This window comes from Phoenix dactylifera, unplaced genomic scaffold (assembly GCF_009389715.1).
Source record: "Phoenix dactylifera cultivar Barhee BC4 unplaced genomic scaffold, palm_55x_up_171113_PBpolish2nd_filt_p 000089F, whole genome shotgun sequence".
NCBI lineage: Eukaryota > Viridiplantae > Streptophyta > Magnoliopsida > Arecales > Arecaceae > Phoenix > Phoenix dactylifera.
Window position 1 is genome coordinate 1151761 of NW_024067678.1, and position 20690 is coordinate 1172450.

Below are 20690 nucleotides of genomic sequence, written 5' to 3' on the forward strand. Positions count from 1 at the left end.
TTCACAAAATGAGATTAGTAAATAGAGATCAAAGCAAAGCAGTATATAAATTTCTCAAGGTGTCTTTCAAGATATAAGAAAAGTGCAAGAAAAAGAAACATGCAGATTTTTAGGAGAAATTGATATTTTTAAAGTTGGAAGAAAACAAGTTATTTCGAGAACTTGGAATGTGTGAAAAAGAAAATTTGATGAAAATAGTGATCTAACGAAAATTGATTTAGTGAAGGAGATCATAGATCCTCATTTAAAAAAAACCTAGCAAATGAAAGTGAAGAATTAATATGATATGAAATGATTAGAACAATTCATTTAAAATATTTCTTTCATTAAAGTTAATATACATGATTAACTCTATGCAATACATCTAGATTTTCAAGAATGTAACCCTCAAGAATCAAACCGAAAACCTCTGGTTATTAATTTTATTCATTCATTTTGTAGAGTTTTTTTTTATTCATTCATATGGACCGAGAGATATTGGGTTAATATTTCCAACTCTACTAATCAAGCAGGAAATTCAGTGGAATCCTGCTGCATTTTTGAAACGCGGTTGTAGTCTCTTTCCTAAAAAATTATGCTTATGGAAACACGTTTGTAGTCTCTTTCTTAGAAAATTATGCATGCTCAGTTTCGCAGACCGTACTAATACAGTAGTATTTCTGGGCAGGGCTGTAGATGGAGTCCATTTGACAGGAGAAAGAAAGAAAGAGAACGGGCGAAAGGGCGAAGAAAGAAATGGTCGCTCGGAGGTTCGTCGTCCGCCATAACGATGATGAGTACTCCGTCGAATACGACACCGGCGGTGGCCTCGAGGTATGCAAAAGGAAAAAATAACTCACTTTATCTTATTCTCTCTCCTCTCATCCCCCCTTTCTTCGAGGAGCCTAAAGAAATCTCTCAGAAATCTCCCGGTTGCCGCAGGTTCTCAAAGTCCAGATCTTCTCGCTGACCTCCGTCCCTCCGGACGATCAAAAGGTCTTTTTTTTTATCTTCACTTATGGCTTTGAATTCCCTTCTCTTTGTTCTTCTAATCCGGTGAGCTGAGCTTGAATTTTTTCTCTTTGAAGATCTTGGCAGAGGAGGAGGGTCTCCTCGTCACCGAAAGCTCCGATCTTGAAGCCATCTCGGAGAAACTCCGCTTGGTTTCGATCCAAGCAGAAGAACAAAAGCCGGAATCGGTTTGGAATCAAGAGCAATCCGATGAAGAATTGGCCCGACGCTTGCAGGCAGCTAATTTTTTCATTTTTTTTAAAATTCAGAAGTGATTAAGGCTTTTATTTATCATCAATTTTGTTTGTTAGGCAGAAGAGGATGCGCTGCTCTTCCAGCAGTATACCTCTAGGGGTAATGGAGAGGAGTTTAAGAAGAGGGTTCAGCCGTATGTCCAACAGGTTCTTATGGTAAATTCTTGATTTTGATCTCGATTCTCATCCCATAGTTCTTTAACATATGATATTATATTTTCTTTTGCATTTGAATTTTAATATGTATATTTGCCTTCAAATAGTATGAGGACCCGGATCGCCAAGAGGCTGCCCGCAAGTCAGTTCCTGTTGATGAGATTGAGGAGAAGGCATTAGTTTCTCTTGCCAAGGTACAATTTTTCTGTCTTTTCTTTATTACATGAGCTTATTTATCTCTATTTTGATAGGCATAATCTGGAAGTGGCTTTTTCTTTAAAGGAAAATAAGGAGGTGGAAACAGAAAATGTGGGGTTAAAGAAGGATTCTTCATCGTGTAGTTACTTGATTTATCGCAGTTATTTTGGTATTTAAAGAATCAACTGGCTAACAACATGCATCAGGATAATTATAAAATAAATTGGCATGCAATATGATTAATGCCAGAGAAGCTTCTGTTGATTTATATCAAAGAAGTTTCCATAAAACAAATTATGTTGCCAAAGTATGTGCAAAGTTTTGTGAATCTTTCATGAATCTGCTCAAATTGAAATTGGCAAAAAATGTGATTGTTAGATTTCTTTTGAAATTTGGATGTTGATCATGAAACATCCTAATGGACTTGAGTGCAGATTGATGTCCAGCATGATTGTTAGACCTGATGCACTCAATTAGCATCACATGTTAGTACAGTATAACTAGCTTTGTACATGTACTGACATGAGAAATGGTGTGAAATTTCTTCTTAGTTTAGATGTCTTTTATTCAGTTATAAAATGTTCTCAAACTTTATTAATTTTGCTTGTATCTGCTCATTATGGTACTGCTCTCTTGCTAGTCTTGGAATTGTACAAACCCTTCACTAGATATGCTCAGAGTTATCATGAAGGATTTATTTCCCTACTTTGATTTTCTTAATTTTCTCACAATTCCTTGGCTTTTATCTAATTCCTTAACATTCTTTATTACTAAAACCCTTTCTGTAGATATAGTGAAAAATGGCATTGCTTTTTCTTGATCTTCTCTTGATTTTATTCCTGATTAGTTTTTAATTTTTTTTGATCCAACCAGTAAACTCAAATTTAATTCATGGTGTACCATCTGGTGCCAGCAGGTTACCATGTATCAATCAAAATCAGAATGCTAATGGTTTCAATACTTGAACACTCGATCCAATTTAACCTGATGATGAGATTTCACATTCACATGATCTATATAGAAAGTGAACTTATAAGTTCCTAATGCTTAAAATGCAAAGTTTTTCCTCAACAAATTTTGTATGTATACTTAGAATTTAAGTATTGATAGGATATTTTCTTTTGAATTTAGAAAAATTATCTATTGAGATGCCCTGTTTTGCTTGCAAACGTAAATGCAAATGAGGCATTTGAATTGATAGAAAAAATAGAGCAGGAAAGTGCTTGCAAGCAACTATAGACATAGTGATGTGAACAAAATATGACGATATAATCAGTTTTGTTGCATGCAACATTTTAATCCTAGAACATATAGTAAATTTCTTCTATTTCCTCCCCCCTGTCATGCCCCCATTGTCAACAATGTCTCCGAACATTTCTGACACATGCAAATAAGTACTTCAATTTTATTGGACGTCTTTAACCATGGACATGCATTTTTATACGCATCAATATCCTAGTAGTAGCAAGGTGATTCTTTTTTTTCTTCCAAGGCACATATTTTTAAATCTTATGAACATTTTTCATGGCACTTACATATGGCATTTTTGTTACATTATCTTTAGCCTAATTGCTTTATAAATGCACCTGTATCTTTTCAGCAGCAAGGTTACTCTCCTATGTGTAAAAGTGCATTGTTAATTCTGCATGTCGATACTAGGATGATGCTAAATAGATGCATACTCATGGTCTTGTGTATTATCTTGTGGATTTATGTGTTGTTAAACAAACTTGATGATCACATTGACTTTTCTGTTATGCCAGGAGGGAAACTTCAGTCCTTCAAAATATGAGAAAGATCATGCCTTCTTGTTGCAACTACTATTCTGGTTCAAGCAATCATTCAGGTTATACAGATGCCATGGTTATGTTATTAACTTCCAAAAGTTTCTTTGAAACAGTATTTCATTATAATAAAGTATTGGTTATTGAACACTTGGGCAGCATTTTTTTGCTGAATAGATAACCACTCTCTGTATAGAATAAGCATTGGTATTCACCCCCTAACCAGGAAACAGGTGAATAAAGTTATTTGCTGGTTGGCTGGTGCTTACTTACTCCACCACTAAAGAGGTAACAGCAGGGCCTACACAGATCTGGAGCCAAGGAGATGAGAGAGGGGTAGTAGTTAACTTGGGGAGGGTGAGAGGTGAAAGTGAAAAAGTATGGCAAATTGTTGGCTTTCGGAGTAAAAATAGGATAAAACATAGGGGCTGGAGGGGCTGCCAGCCTGGTTAACTTTATTTCACGCTTTCCTATGAAATTAAGTTAGCTAGGTTACCTAGCTTTTCTCCCCTTTGACCAAATGAAGTTATCCACCACTTTTTTGGTGGTGTTTGGCTGGTGAAGCTGGTAACTATCCCTTATCCACCTCTTAACTAGGAACCAAATGTTGCCATGGCATTCATTTGTCTGATAGGCCTGATGGTTGTTATTTAAGCTAGTTGACATCCATTCTGGAAAATGGGATTCTTTCCTGGTATAGTTTTCTCAATTAGACGTCTTCAAGTTTTATATGCTTAGTCGTACACGTAATGTTCTTTGTTACTTCTGGAATTGATGCATAGCAATATATATTTCTTTTCCTCTCATCTATGGATTTTAATAACTTTTAAAGTCTTGATCTAGTCAGTGTGTGCCGAATGTTTTCATAGAATCTAATATCTTGTCTGTCTTAATTTTTTTTATTATTTATATATTAGATAAAATGAATGGTAGTTGTAAAGTATGCATGCACATGCACCCTCTCTTCTGCTCTCTGTTGAAGAAAGTTGCATTGGTGAAACCAAATTTAGCTGTTCATGTAGTGCCATATGCACCTGCTAGCCTCCAAATATTCAGTACAACTGCTTGAAACTTCTAACCAAGCTTAAGTTTTGACCTTAAGACTCTAAAGAAAGAGGTGGACCTCAATAATTTCTATGCAGCAAAGGCCAGTTTAAGAAATTGGATGTGTTGGTATTTAAAATGTGCATAGTAGTTGCAGTATTAGTGATGCTATTTCCCCCTTTATCAGGAAAAGCTAGGTAAGAGCTTAAGTTAATCAGAAACAAGACCTCTGTTCCAAGTTGGAGGATCATGAATAACATATGCAGGGGATCCAAATTATAATAGGGCTTGCATTCTCAAAACCTCCTTAACTTCATCTAAAAATGTAGGTTGGACTAATGGTTTCTGGAACAAGCTTGTTCTATGTTTTGTTAAATCTGCAGAAGACTGCAACGCTTCTGTGTTACTGCTGGTGCAGGATACTTATGTAACCTGGCATGCAACTACCTTTTTCTATAGCACAATAAAAAACCATTTGTCTTGAGAGAAACAAAATATGATTGATTAAACATTATAGATTCTAAAAGAGTTTCAGAAGAGTTTCTTGGACTGTATTTTCAGAGCGAAGATCTGGTACTGCTTTGCCAACTCACCGCCTGCAACTCAGTCAGCTCTGATATTAGCCGTTTTTTGTGTAAGAAGTGCAAAGAAACCTCACATATGCAAGCTTTATATCATCGACAGTAGGTCTATATATGCAGAAGGGACAGAAAAACCAAATACCACAAATAATTTCTGTGACTGTAGCATAAAACTTAGGGAAATCTTAGCCAATAGGTAGTGATGATAGTAGATTATAGTTCCACATATTATTGGAGCATGTCACACAGCATCATTAGGTGGTCATCAAATGGCCAAGGGCCGTCATTGGATATATGATCTAGTCTTGGCTCAGTTTGATTCAAAAGAAGAAAGAAGAAGCCACACTCACAAATTGCAGATCTCTATCAATGAAATTGTTGGTGATAGGGTCTGCCTACAATCAAGGATCCTGCAGTTCTTTTTCAATAACCACATCAACAAGGATAGGAAGACCAACTACATGTTTATTTCTCATCAAGGGGAGGATGATGGTGAGCTTAAATCACTAAATACTTGCATTTCACTTCCACAGATTGTTTTCCAGTTGAATGGTGTAGAACCATCATTAGAGAGTTGATCTAGGGTAATCAGCTTTCTTTGTGGGGCTTGCAAAGGGGTGCAAGGCAACATGGAAGACTTCTCGGAGCACAGGAAGATCTTGTAAACCAGCAGAATTGGAGAAGTCTGCGAGCCCCGACAGCAACCACATCTAAACCTGGTACACAGGGTCAAATAACTAAGTTAGACTTGTTTCTATCAATTGGCCATGACAATGGAGGGGAAGAGCTAAGAAAACCTAGATGCTAGTTTTGAGGAAGGATTTTCAAAAAACATGTTTACCAAGGACCTAACCTGTCAAAATAGATGGATGAGTCAACCAATCCTGCACGTTCATTGTAATGCTTATTGAGTACACTTTATCTGTCTTTCAGAATGATACACTCGAAAAAGGTTATGCTTACTACCTACTCTCTAACCTTATGGACTCTGAATCAACTTTTTATATTGTCGTTTTGTTCTTTTTTTTTTTAATCTTATTCGTGCTACTGGTATGACCTCAATGAGAACTCAGCCTTTGGTACCTTTATTTTATTCTGAATTTTAACATTAGTCAGCTGATAGTTACTTAACATGTATTTCTTTTTCATATGGTTATTTTTGCAGGTGGGTTAATTCACCCCCTTGTGATAAGTGTGGTGGTGAGACTAGCCCTATTGGCATGGGTTCTGCACTTCCTTCTGAGATTAAATTTGGTGGCATTCGTGTTGAGCTTTATAGGTATAATAATAAGTGCAAATCTCTTGTTTAAGATATAACTTTGAATGGTATACTTTGATTTCAGTTCAATTTTTATATTGTTTCTCGATTATATGGCTTCTTATTAAAGGCATCCCAATGCACGAGGCTGCTATCATTGCAGGGTCTTTGTATTAGATGTATACATTTACCTCACATGCAGAGAGGCTATTTTTATGTTTTGGATCCATGGCTCCCAAGTCATAATGGAGCAGCGTTACCATTGAGCCCAAACCCATCCTCTATATTATGGTATGCCGTATGGGCCCGAACCGGATGGTATGAAGTGTACCGTACCATACTGGTTCGGTATCGGTACGCGGTACGGGTGGCGTACCGAGTGTCGGTACGCCAAAAAAATTTCGTACCGTACTATACCGACACTGTACTAGTGTGGCACCGACACGGGGTCTGGTACCGAGACGACGAACCTTGCTCTATATAGTATCTTATTTGTATATATATAGACATAATATATTATTCATTTTATGGTTGATATCCTTGGAAGAGGGAAAAGTGGTCTTTGGTTTGAATGCTGCCCACCTTAACCCCTTTTCATGGAGTCATGGTAAGAAATCCATTTTGTTTGCCTTAATAGTAGAAAAGTCCCCTCTGCCCTCCATTTGCTCAAGGGAATTATGTGAACTGCCACCTTTCCTCTCTCCATATTCTTGCCTTTAGTTTTGTCCCTTTATCCTTGATTTCTGTTTTATGTCGCTTTTTCTTTTTTAATGTTCAATTGTCCAAACTGACTTTTCCCCTAGTGTTTCTCATCATCATCATGATTTTGTTTGTAATTAGCAGCCGCTCATATTTGTCTTCTTTAATTTTGTTTCCAAAGTTTGACAATAATACGATGCCCCATGTTTCTTAAGAAATAGCTTCCACTTAGAGTCAAGTCCTTGAGTTCAGTAATTACTATTTCAAATCATTATTCTATAGAAAGTGGCTTACATTCAATTTTGAATGCTTAAAGATTGAAGAGCGGTTAACAACTGCTCAAGTGCATCACTGGTGTCGAGGACATAGTTTTGGTGGTTGTTTTTAATAATTTAGGTCTACTATACGTAGAAACCAAGACAAAAATGAGGATGTAGTTTTAAGAATTAGATATGGTTGATGAAGCTAGCAGCACCTTTTTTTATTCTTATCATCACATGCCTCTTAAGACTTAAAGAACTCCCAAACCAGATGGATCAACATGTTTGGCAGTAAAGAAGGTCCAAATTTGTAGTCATTCAAATGAGAATATCGAGGTAACTTGTTGACAGAGAATCATGAGAAATAAAGTTAGAACTGATGCCTAATGAATGTAGCAGTTGCACTTGATTAGGATAAAGGCTAAAAATGTATTCAGTCTATGAAAATGGGCAACAACATCTTTGGAAGTCCTTGCAAGGGAAAGGGTCTAGAGGATGAGGGGAAGGTCCAAGTTAACTCGGATGGAAGCTGTGAGAATGGATCCGAAGGAGCTTGCTGACAGAGGAGGTAGCACTTTAATAGCAATAAATAACGCACTTATGGTGGCCAATGCCAAATAAATAGGTCAAAATATGCTGGTTCAATTCATGGCATGGCTTTCTGAAAACTTGAGACCACCTCCCAACTCCTAATAAATTGGTTTTATCCATTATATTTGGACCATGGGAGATAGTAGTTCTTTTTTGCATATTTTGCATCTTAAGTACACTAGAATGATACTCTATTATCCATGTGGACTAAATTTCCCTTGACAACTTAATAATCTCCAGGTGCAAGGTTTGTGTGAGCATTACTCGTTTTCCTCGATATAATGATCCATTAAAGGTATGGAGTCCTTTGGTGTTTTTGGTATTAACTATCTGAATGTCCTCCATATGTATTTGTATATGTTCAATATTAGGTGTTGATATTTAAATAATTGCTTTATGAATCTGAATTTTCTTGCTTGTGTCAGCTTCTAGAAACAAGGAGAGGGCGTTGTGGAGAGTGGGCTAATTGCTTTACGCTCTATTGTCGAGCTTTTGGTTATGAATCTCGTCTGGTGAGTAACTGATCATTAAATTGTCAGAAAGACTATCATGTCTATAAGAAGAAGTATGTATTCATCTTCATGAATCAGTTTCTTGAGCATTAGGTTGAAATGAGTTTATAATTTTTGAAGAATGGCTTGTTGAAAGGCAAATTAAAAAGTTAAATTTCATTAAAATGAAAACATACCTGGACATGTATCTTTTTGTTGTGGCTAGTCTTTCGTGAATGCCATAAATATATGCAAGACCTGATTAAGCAAGAGCATGTATCGGTGACTTACAAGATTATTACTAGAATCGTTTTGGGATAAGCTTAATTTGTTTCTTTTTTGTAGCTATTGTCAAGTCCAAACTCAAACAGCACTTGCTTTTTGCAAGTCAATTACCTAACCTATTCCTAAGTTTGGCATTTGGGCCTATAATATCATCCTTTTCTTTTAATTGGCATATCACCAAACTTAGTGTGTTGTTACTGGTTAAAGGCATGAAAGAAAGTGCTATGGTTGGGCCTCAGCTAAGCCACTCAATGCATATATCAATGACCTAACCCCACTTTATATAGCCACACCATTGAGACTGAAGGGTTCTTGGGGAGAGAAGCCTGATGCTAGACAAGCCTCAATAACACTCATTTAACAACAAAGCTCAATTCTAGATGGGAAGAAACCAACTCAAATTGTGGTATTGGACTTCCCGCACTTCATGCTGTTATAGTGAAGCATTGTTGAGGCCAACTTGTCTGGGTCTCATTCTCACATCTTGGGATGAAGCTTCATGGAAAAACTTGAAACCTCATGGATGACGCTGCATATAATGATGCATACATTGTGTAAAGAGGCTTAGGTGGTTTAAGATATGCTCTATCAATTGAAAAGAAAGTTTAATTTTATAGTTTTACATGATGTATGTGGCCTCCAAAGACTAGGCTTAGGAATGTGTACTTTGAGATATTGCAGAAACATTGTGTTAATATGGAACCAAAAATCATCTTTATAGTGTTTTCATCCATGGTTTGCCATACCACCCGGTACCATACCATGCAAAATTCAACTCCAAGTCCGTACAAGCTCGGTACCAAGGCATACCGCCCTGTACTGAGGTGTACTGCCTTGTACTAAGGCGTACTGAGATGTACCGAAGTATGTACCGATCCGTACCGAAGCGTACCGACTTATATCGAGGTGCAGGAAAATAAAAATTGAGAAAAATGGTTAGAGCTATTTTAGTATAGGATGCATATTGTATTGTATCGTACCAAACTGATAAGGTATTGAAACGGTACCTAGTACCAAGGTTGTGGACCTTGTTTTCATCAAATATTCCCCATAGTTAGAGTATGTGATAATAGATCCTTAGTGATGTTCTATAAAAGTTCAATAATAACATTCATTAATACTACTTTTCTTATAAGTTTTCTTCCTTTCTAGATATTTATTATATACAAAGGCATATCTGCTGACCTTGCATGATCCCTTGTAGAGGGAAGGTTCAATAAAAAGCTTTAACCTTTTCCAAGATGGAAGAGTCTGTAGGGGTATTGAGCATACGAGGAATGTATGAACTTATTCATGTTTCATTTTCAGATATTGGACTTCACCGATCATGTCTGGACAGAGTGTTTTTCACATTACTTGGGGAGGTAGTATGACATCTACTCAGCTGCAGCCTCTCAAAATTTTCCATAACTAAGATTTGTAATAATTCTTGACTGAACAATGTTTGTACCATTGCTAATTTCTGGAAACTTGTTTAGGTGGATGCATCTTGACCCATGCGAAGGATTATATGATAATCCACTGTTATACGAAAAGGGGTATGCTTTTTTCCTGATTGCTAAATTTATTCTCCTACTGAAATATATTTTTCTATTACTTTATTAAAAGCTTTCAAAATTTATTATGTTATTATCCATATTTTGCTACTAAATAGATGATACATTATATGCTTTTCTTGAAGCTGGAATAAGAAGCTGAATTACATAATTGCTATTGCAAAGGATGGAGTTTATGATGTCACAAAACGTTACACAAGGAAGTGGCATGAGGTTAACTTATAGTATTTCAATAATTGTTCGACCTTCACCATAATTTCTAAGGAGATTTTATTTTATTTATTTAGTTAGTTATTTCTTTGGTTCATTTGCAGGTCCTGTCTAGACGTGACATTACGACAGAAGCATCTGCCTCTGCTATTCTTTCTTCTATAACAAAAGAATGTCGTGCTGGATATTCATCTGAAGCACTTTCAGTGCTGGAATATCGTGACAAGAAAGAAGCAGAGGAACTTGAGAGTGGGATCCATCTTCAAATTGATGCTTCAATGTCATTGCCGGGGAGGCGAAGTGGGGCTGTTGAATGGCGAAAAGCAAGATCTGAATTGGGTTCTAATGAAAATAGTTCATATACCCATTCTTCTTGTCCAGTCCGAGCATGTGTGGATGCTCATGTTAGAAACATCTACAATGCTTTTGTTCTTCTTTCAACCCACTTTCTTGATAATGATCTTCCAAAAGCTAAAACTATTGAAGTCCTAGAGATTTTTAAAAGATTGCTACTGGATCTTAGAAATATCTCTTTCAGGCAACGGAGATCTTTCTTAAATCAAAATGCATTCCAGTTTTCTGAGAAGATGATGCACTGCCTTCAAGAATTGTTTTCTGCCATATCCTTAAAGGGGGAGTTGGAGAATGATGGAAGGGTTTGCATTTCCTTAGCTGGTGATCCAGTTCATACTTCTATAGCTTTACCAGTGGCTATAGATGCAGTTGATGAGATAATTGATAATTATAAATCTACTAACTTTTCTGCCAAAGACGTACGATTTCCAAAAGTGAATCGATTATGTTCTGGCTCAGTTCTTGCAAGTGGTGAAGAACTTCCTATTGGAATTGTGAGTAGCATCAAATTGTTGGCCTTGATCTCTTGGTATATTTGTTCATACTGAGTTATTGCCAGCTTTGACCATTCTAATATTTCAAATGATTTCAGGCTACATCAGCATTTGATGGTATTCGTTTGTCTAAATGGGAAGAACCCAATGGAGCGAAAGGTATTACTAAGCAGATTAGCATAATATTTCCCTCCATAATTTCAATACATGAAAGTTTTTCTGCATTCATTCAATATCTTACAGTACCTATATTAAAACTTTCCTAGGTTTCTCATCTTTTCTAGATTTTAAATTGCACCTAATCAAATTATGGGTTCAAGTGCTTGGCCCATGCTGGTTGGTACCACCGCTAGGCTTTTAGGGGTAGTACCAGGTAATGGGCATGCCAGCCTGTATTAACTTGTAGTAGTTTGGCACGGTTGATGTGACTTGGTGCTGTGCCAAATTTATTTTTTATTATTTTATTTTTACTTTTGCTCTATCATGCTATGGCAAGGTACTACCTTGCTGGCAACTGGCAGTTGGCACAGGCCGCTGGTAGCTGCACCAATGCCAGTGGAATGATATCCTTCGACCAAGCCACTTAAATTGGTCTAAGACATTTTCCAGCATGGCATTAAAACTAAGCATTAGATGAGGTGCCTTATTCCAAGTTTATTTTTTCTTTGTCTGTAATCCTCTTGTAAAATTTATACATGCGCATCAAATAGATTAATTATTTACAAGTAACTTTGATGCATAAATTTTACCTGGTTCTTTAAATCAAGGGTTGAAGTCCCGGTAGGATAGGGGCATCCCAACCATCCCATCCCATTCCTTTGAGATTACAGGACCTGGGACAGGTGCATGACGCCTTCCTCCTGGCTGAGACATGCGCCAATATGGCCATCCTTCTTTCGTCTTGCGGAGGATGATGCTGGTGGTGATCGTAGGCCTCCAAAATGCCAGCAGTGATCAATTTTCTCACCTCCTCTACCCCTCCCCACAGATCCGGCTGAGGATGTGTTCTTCGGAGCCTTTGTCTCACGTCCTGTTAGGCTCTCCTAAGTCACGCTGGTTGGAAAAAGTGATCGAATTTTTATATTTTTTCTCCTTACCTAGCTTTAAATTCTTTAAGTATAATTTAGTTATTATTTTAAAACACAACAAATGGTCTGGGTGAGTGGTTAGAGGGAGGAAGTTAGGTTTTGGGTGCACAAACTTTGAACCTGAAATTTTGCATTTAAGTTTTACCTCAAAACTATCATATAAAAAATAAATAATAAAAATAGAAAAAAATATATAATGTTTTATATTTTAAAAAGTAATACAATGTAAAATAAAGCACAAAAAAGGAGAATACATATTATATTATTCACATATATATAATATTATATATTCTAAAACATAATATTAAAAATAAAAAAATTTCAAGTAAGTTCAACCTTTATTTCTCATAAGTGTGCAAATTTAGATAATGTTTCTTGCTCATCCTCTTCTCTAGTATAGGTCACTATGCTAACTATCTGAGCAACAACTTAAGAACATACTTTAAATAAATTTTACTTATCCTTATTTTTTCACATCATATGACAGTCTTGCTTACTTCACTGCCACTCATATGCCATTTAAGTATCAAATTATAAGTTACAATGCTAAAGTATTGAAAGGTAAAAGGGGCTGGTTATGCGATGAAACTTTGTGCAATAAAAATTGCCATTTTTCATCAATCGACATCATTTTTGCCTTGTCTTTGTCTTTGTCAATTAGTCGTGTAATATCAATTATAGGAGATCATTGCTTGATAATCAAGAAAGAATCTCCAATAACTTGAAGGCTACAAGAAATTATAGTGTCATCTTTAAGTAGATGTATGAGCAAGATAGTATGTTAAGAAATATGCCAACTTTTGAAGTTTAAATATGTTTAAAAAATAAATAAAACAATAAACTTAATATATATATATGTTAAGAAAAAAATAGAAAAATATAAAAAAGAGTGTCCCAAGTGAGTGCCAAGATACTTGACCCGGACGGCCACCAGGAGGGGGCAGGATTTAGATGTTCCATTCCGTGGGAAAATCTGGATGCTCCTGTCCCACGGGATTTAAAACCTTGCTTTAATGTCTAGTTGAGTCCTCCTTATAGTTTTATTGGCATGTAGCAATTAGAAAAGATTCCAATGACATATCTATGTGCTATAAAACTTGCTATAAATCTTATTGAAAACAACACCATCTATACCCCAACCCTAATATTTATATGAGGGATCACATCAAATGAGGGCTTTATAAAATCATTTTGAAGACTTTTCTTTTACTTCTATAATCTTTTAGTTCTATAATTTTGAGTCCTTGTCGTCAAAAGGAGTTATCCATTTTCCAAGATGGATTCATATATTTTCTATTTGTGACTCATGAATTTATTAGTTTCTTGCATCTAAAGTATGTTTACTTCTTCGTATTGTTTATTTTATGGAATGCTCATCATCATGTTGACTACATTACTGCTATTTCGATGCATAGGTTTTGATTTTGTTCTCATTAGTGGTCCACTACATTTTATTACTTTCTCTGGACTATGCAGCCGAGATGCAATTGACTAAAGAACCTTTACACCTGGAAAGAATAGATAAAAAAGGTATCTCATCCCCCCTCGCCTTTTGGGGTATGTATCGAACTGTTCCAGGGCGAAACTAGAATGGATGTTGTGTTCAGGTCAGGATAGGAACAAAACTAGCTTGACTGACACGAACTGACTAGAACTGTCTAGTTCTACTTGATTCAAGGCTCTGGGCAGTTTAGGCGGTTCACTACCCGTAACGCCCTTCTAATTAAGGAAGGCACAGAGAAAGCCTCCTTCGCTTTCTCTGCCCTCCCACTCTTATTTTTTTTCCCAAACAAAAAAGCACTAAGGAACCCATATTTTTATGAATTTCATTCGAAATCCAACTCCATTGAAGTAAAACTCTCTCTTTCCCTCCCTCTTATGTTTTTTCTCTCTTTTTGAAGCCTAAAATAGGTAAAAAGGGCAAAAGAGAGGAATCGTTCTAAAATTTTATATTTTGGCATAATTTCATGATATGTGGTAGATCTAAGGATAATCTATGCAATACCGGAAAACATAATATTTTGTTAATTAAATAAATTTATATATTAAAAATATACTTTTGGATTAAAAATAATAATAAATAATTTTTTTTAAAAAAAAATGGTAGCATGTTTGAGGGTATGCATGCTAGTTGCTATATCAATTTGATAGCAATTTATCTAAATTTAGGCATGAGCATGGCTATGTGAACCTAATCCAAAAGTTAAATAAAACTTGAAAAATAAGTTGTGGTTAGTGCATTCCCATAGGATAAAAAATTTATACGTAGTATCCCTAATAGGATGCTACACTAATCCAAATTAGAATTAATTTTCTAGTTATTTTATAATTAAATATTAGTTTATTAATTAAAATTAATATATAAAATATTTTAAAACTATAAAAAAAATTTAAAATATTATTATGTATAGTAAATTTGTAAGTATTTTTTGAAGTAAGTCTACCATTTTTTGCATTACATTGTAAACTATATAATTTTTAAATAATTATTTAAATAATTTAATTTAACAAAAAATATATGACATGGACGAGGTGCAGATTTAGCCTGCCATATGGGAGAGCTTGAATGTTAGTGGTAGAGGGAGAAGGTTGCTAGGCATAGGGCTTAGTTTAGGGCCTCATAGTTCGAGTGGGTTTCTGGTTTCGAATCTATCAGGGTAGATCTAGGCTATGGGAGTTGGTTAGAGAGGTTGCTGGAAAAAGATGGCAGCCAGATTGTATCTACATTTAGTGGCTTCGACAACAGAAAGGGAAAGAAGTCTAGAGATATATTAGAAGGGGCCACCATTCATGACGTAGATCTACATGCCTTTTCTAGCAAAGATTCTAAGCAGCAGAGAATTGATAGTTTAATACTATATTTGTAAAGGACAAGAAAAAGATATGTGAAGAGCTATTGTTTTCTGGTTTCACTTCAGCCACATCTATGCCAATGCTGCATACAATACATATTATTGGTCTACTTTCAACTCTATTTAGAAAGCTGGTCGGTGGAGATCCTCCTGGGCTGAAGAATATACATGGTGAGCTACTGGATAGTAACAAAGAGAAGCTAGAGAGATGAATAGCCTTTTATTAGAGAAAGTAGGACACCTATGATGTGACTGACGTGATGGTTGGACAAGGCCAAGTAGTCAAAGCATCACTATTTTTTGACATATTATGATAAGACGATCTTTTTCCATAAGTCAGATGATGCTTCAAGTAAGATGCACGATGCCTATTACATCTTTAGCTTGATGGAGGAAATGATTGATCTAGGGGACTGATATGTTGTGCAGGCGGTTGCGGATAATGGATCATAGTTTAAGGCTCCTGGAAATCGTGAGGCCACATTTTTTGGACCCCATTGCTGCCTAATGTATAGACTTGATTCTGATAGACATTGACAAATCTGTGGGTTGAAACAAGTTGTGGAGATAGCCCAGTCTATTACAAATTCATATATAATGACACAAATGTTCTATCTTTGATGAGAAAGCACACTGGAGGTGGGATATTAAGGCCAACACTCACCTGCTTTGCCACACGCTATATTGTATTTGATAGCCTTCTTGAAAATAAGGTAGGTCCATGTCTGATATTCATGAGTGCTGAGTGGTAGGAGAGCAAATATGCTCGTATTGGCACGAAAGCAGTCATGTGAAGGGCTTAGTGACAAGCCAATAGTTTTGAAAGTGGGTCGAGAAAATAGTTAAGCCTATTGCACTATTATATTGAGTTCTTAGGATCGTGGATAGCGAGAGATACCCTCAGATGGGTTTTTTGTATCATATGATGAGGGATGCTCAAGTCAAGATCAGGAAGACTGATCTAAGGCATGTCAATGAGCACATTGACATCATTGAGCAAAAGTGGGATTACCAAATGCACAAAGACTTACATCTAGTAGGGATTACCATATGAGCTACTTTGTCATATTTACAAGTGATAGACACTTTACGAGGAATTAGGTGTTGGTATATATTTTATACTTCAAATCCATTTGATATATCTAAATTCAATTATTTGTACTAATGCATTCAATTATATTACAATTGCATTCATCGATCAATCATATCATATTCGAGATCAACATGACAAAAAAAACATTAAAGTAGCATCATAATTGTAATTCAAACATCCACAATCATTAATATAATCCCTCAAGACTAAAGGAATGAAAAATAAAAGAAATGAAAAAAATAAAATAAACAAAATGGTATATTGATAAGTCATAGCACATCAAGTGTCTTAAGTTACCAAACCAGCACTATGCTGTACTAGTCACCTACCAATATGGCACTCAGTACTGGTTTGATGGACCTTTAATGAAAAAGGAAAGAAGGTAAGGCTTATTAATGAATTGCATTTTTAGTATTAGAGCGTAAGCTTTATATTCACCCTTATAAACTAGACCTGTCAATGTTTTAAGTATGAACATTTCCATTTTCCAACAGCTCCACCTAATGTTTCTTCATTGGGTTTCCACTGAATCCCAAATCTGTTAAATTATTGTACTGTATAATGCTATCTTGGAAACTGACTCTTGTTGACCCTTGGTTTTGGGTATTAGGCTTGTATTAATTTCTAGTTTCACTATGTTGCATTTGTTTTTTTAGATATTGGTAGGGTATATCTTTCTTAGCATGTAATGTAGGTTTGTAGGAACAACATTTTTAGTGAGACAGGTTGCTTATTTACTAGAATTTTGGTCCTTTGATTATACTTCCATAATGGTTCTTGTAATTTTCTAGTCACTTCTTATTTTAATGATTGTTATTGTAGCATGTTGTTTTTCATTGATTCTTAATTTTATAATAATTTAATTCAAACGATAATTCACATATCCTAGCTTTCCCATTTTAAATTTTCTGATTTATAGTTTGTATCATGCCTATCATGCTTGAGGGTGGGCCTTGGTGCAGCGGTAAGGTTACCCTATTGTGATCTGGGTTTCATGAGTTCAAAACATAGGAATAGCCTCTCTACATGTAGGATAAGGCTGCATACGATTTGACCCTCTCCAAACCTTGCAGTGGCGGAAACCTTGTGTACCAGGCTGCCCTCTATCTTGTCAATCATGTTAATTTCCAAATTCTTTAAACTTCCATTGGTTCTCATTACATTGTGATATTTAAAATTCACAGGTTGCTGGCTAATATACAAAGTGATCGATGACCAGATGTATGATCTTGAGTCGTATGATCTAACATCAGCCAATGACGCCCCAGAAAGAGATCCAGTGGACTGGTAGGTTATATCAGTTGCATGTATATTTTCATTAGTTGCCTTGTTGTGCTATTAAACACATCTAGTAACATGTGGTGAGAGTAAAAATGTTTGATTTTTATTTTTAACCTTATAATACCAGATTAAATTTTGTTATATAATGACAGAAATGCAATAGCAGTCTTTAATATAATATGCCTCCATTTTTTTGTCTAATATTCCAAATTTATGTTTTAAAAAAATTCTTCATAAATGGAAAACTTTAATTCTTACTCTTGTCAAGTTTACAGGATTCAATTATTTATCCCTATGGTCTTTCTGCAACTACATGGCTAATATAGGCTCAAGAATTGCTGCCTTAGCAGTCAGTTGTCTTAGCTGCTTAGGTGCCTCTAGCTTAACTGGATAATAAAACACAGAATGGCTTGGAACTTTTTTTGATTCCTCATTTCTTTGAAGTACGTGAAGACATCTCTTTTCCTTCTTTGTTCCTATTAGCTTGGTGCTGAGGCATTAAAGTTCTAATATTCAGAAATTGAGAGGACTACTTTGCAACATATAAAGCTCAACAATTGTCATCACATATCTGTCCAAATCTTTTTTGGAATGTTATGCCTATATTTAATACCATGTAAATTAGGATTTGAGAAATAATAAACATGGCACAACAGCTGCAAATTTCTAAAACTGTCCAAAAATGACATAATTTGCTCATCTTAGGTAAAAAATTGAAAATTTTATTTCCATACTTTGTGATTTAATGGAGTAGTCGTTTTTCCTCTTATCCCAGCCTATTTACATATTTTGTAAATACATGTAGAAGGTTTGAAGTATTGTAGTACAGGGGTCTTATTCTATATTGGTAATTTTGTTCACCTTTGTGGGCTTTGAAGCATTATAGAGCTTTCCGCTTCAAGTAAAGGTCCACTTTACCCAATAGGGGTGTTCTGGCCCATGATCAGTTTGGTTGTGTAGTGTTAGCCTAGGTGTTCTACCAGTCATATACCAGCAAGGTATGTATTGTGATACACCACCATCTCTACTAATGGTTTGCCAATATGGGGTAGTGTGGCGCTCAGCATGGGACCCTACCAGGTGGTATATAGCACAGTGCACTTGGTTTTCCAAACCTTGATATAGACACTTACCTGTATATGATTTTTAGTTTCTTGAATTAAGAGAAGAGGAATCTAGAAGTTGTGACATGCAATCTTATATTTCTAGTTCTGCCTGATACTAGTATCAGCCTCTTTCATAACTAATAACAAAAGTTAAATCTTGAAGATGATGAGATTAAGAACAAAAAGCAGATCCGACCAATAACTCCATATAATGAGGAAAAGTAATAGCATACAATTCCATTGTTTTGCATCTAATGTGCATTAATATTGTGCTTTGTAGGATAGTTGAAGGAAGTGATGATGGAGGCTCTAGTTGGAATGTCTTAGACAAGCGGAGCTCTCAGATATTTGAAAAGCGTTTCCAGCGCAAAACATTTAGTGTAGGCGCAAGGCGCATGTGTAAAGCATTCAGGTAAAATCAGTCATCCAAATGTTCTTTTAATAATACACATTGCAGCTTAATTTATATCACATATTGGAATGCCAGATTCCATTTTCTGGCGGTCAGAGATCCTAAAGCAACTTCAAGGTTTCAGATAGGTAGCATCGACCTGTATGGAAAATCTAGTTAGTTTGTCTTAATTCTACACATGAAGATTCATGTGCATGCAGCTGTGGTTGGCATGTAAATTCCTTAGAATTGGATGTCAGAATAAGTCAACCCATAATTTGAAGATGCTATCCCTCTTTCACTTGTATGATTCTGATTAATAACATTTTTATGAATGATTTCTATAGAGCCTTCACTAACTTGCAGATAATACTATTTGACAATTGAAATTCCACGTTCTTTTCAAGTTATTTTGTTATCTTGCTGATTCGATGGTGGTATTTGCATGTTATTTGTTAACTTGTTTTCTTTCATTAATTTGGTTTTTCAGCCCGTCTCTCTCTCTCTCTCTCTGTGTATGTGTGTGTTGCGCAGACATTGCTGTGGGCACCTAACACTGTAGATTTGATGACTATTTTGCTTCACTACCAATTGTATCACGTATATTGCTTGATCATTACGATTAGGTCAAATAAACTATATGATGGAGAAAGGGTAAAAGTAATATTTTCAGAGATAAAGGCATTTGATGTTTTGGTATGCAACGATCAATTTGGAACATCCCTTGGGTCTTCAAGTTCGCATCACAAGAGACAGTCAGGATCCAGTGTATGGCCTTCCCACTACATAGCAGCTGCATTGAACTGGCTTTATCAAATCCTGCGCTTGCCTTGTATCTCTCTCAGAGCTTTCTGATGTTGCTCCTGGTTTCAATTTTAAAATTATTCCTGATACTACAAGTTTAATTGATCGTGTCAATCAAAATGGTGTCACTATGACTTGATCTTGATGGCTTTGTGTTTTTTCTTTAGCTTGATCAAGTTTACCTTTTCTTTGTTTCAGCTTGCGAGTCCTAAAAACAGTTGACGGCCAACTGTTCCAAGTTATAACATCGATTAAAATGTTATAATGGTAGTCGTTGCAGTTCTTGTGCCCTCCAGTGTACACACGCAAGGGTTTTTAAAATAACAGTTGTTGTCTAACCATTATCCTGATATACTGCTATTACATAATATTTATAACACTTACTGCATATCATTTTTCACTGTTTTTTTGACTAAAATAATATTCTGAATTCAAATCTTAGTGCCAACTGGAGGAACAAGATTGTTTTTTATTAACAGTGATGTCATTACATAGAGATGCTTGTTCTTCATTATTTCGTGTTATAAGCGGTAATGACAGATATCAATTCATAAGTCATGACTGCAATTATATGACTGTCAAATAAAAATTCAGTTGGGGCCTGATGTGAACGAACAGCACCTGCTAATTCTATTATAAGAGGAAATAAAATTTTGAATGAGTCTGATATTTAGGATTGTCGGTGTTATGGAAACCTTGGCACCTTGAAAATTCCACTTATTAAGAATCATTGAAGATTCCACGCGTACTGAGGCAATCTGAAAGTGTCATCAAATAGGCCTCAGTAGTAACGCTAGATGTAGTTAAATATTTCAGTTCTTTCGAGTGATGTACATTTCAAAAGCACCTTGGAATGCAAAAGCTAGAGAA

General features: G+C 35.7%; 1 protein-coding gene across 2 annotated transcripts; it reads left to right on the forward strand.

Annotated features, from left to right (window-relative positions):
• Positions 1-637: 637 nt before the first annotated feature.
• Positions 638-19426, forward strand: LOC103713528 (peptide-N(4)-(N-acetyl-beta-glucosaminyl)asparagine amidase). 2 transcript variants are annotated; one of them, XM_039116383.1, is made up of 18 exons: positions 638-813; positions 922-975; positions 1068-1226; positions 1302-1400; positions 1508-1594; positions 3362-3444; positions 6173-6286; positions 8056-8110; positions 8241-8327; positions 9900-9955; positions 10070-10129; positions 10273-10360; positions 10462-11205; positions 11304-11364; positions 13770-13823; positions 17423-17525; positions 18906-19037; positions 19113-19426. In XM_039116383.1, exons 1-18 carry the CDS (start codon positions 736-738, stop codon positions 19195-19197), a joined length of 2199 nt encoding a protein of 732 aa, XP_038972311.1. In that variant the 5' UTR covers positions 638-735; the 3' UTR covers positions 19198-19426. The 2 variants fall into 2 exon arrangements, with proteins under 2 accessions (XP_038972311.1, XP_008798712.2); XM_008800490.4 differs by lacking the exon at positions 13770-13823 and having other exon boundaries at positions 644-813.
• Positions 19427-20690: the final 1264 nt, after the last annotated feature.

What these genes read in the sequence shown, in the direction of transcription:
- LOC103713528 (XM_039116383.1), top strand. Translation starts at nt 736, where the DNA reads ATGGTCGCTCGGAGGTTCGTCGTCCGCCATAACGATGATGAGTACTCC. An exon ending in TCCCTCCGGACGATCAAAAG is followed by an intron (nt 976 to 1,067) that starts GTCTTTTTTTTT and finishes TTCTCTTTGAAG; the next exon opens with ATCTTGGCAGAGGAGGAGGG. An exon ending in CGCATGTGTAAAGCATTCAG is followed by an intron (nt 19,038 to 19,112) that starts GTAAAATCAGTC and finishes TTGGAATGCCAG; the next exon opens with ATTCCATTTTCTGGCGGTCA.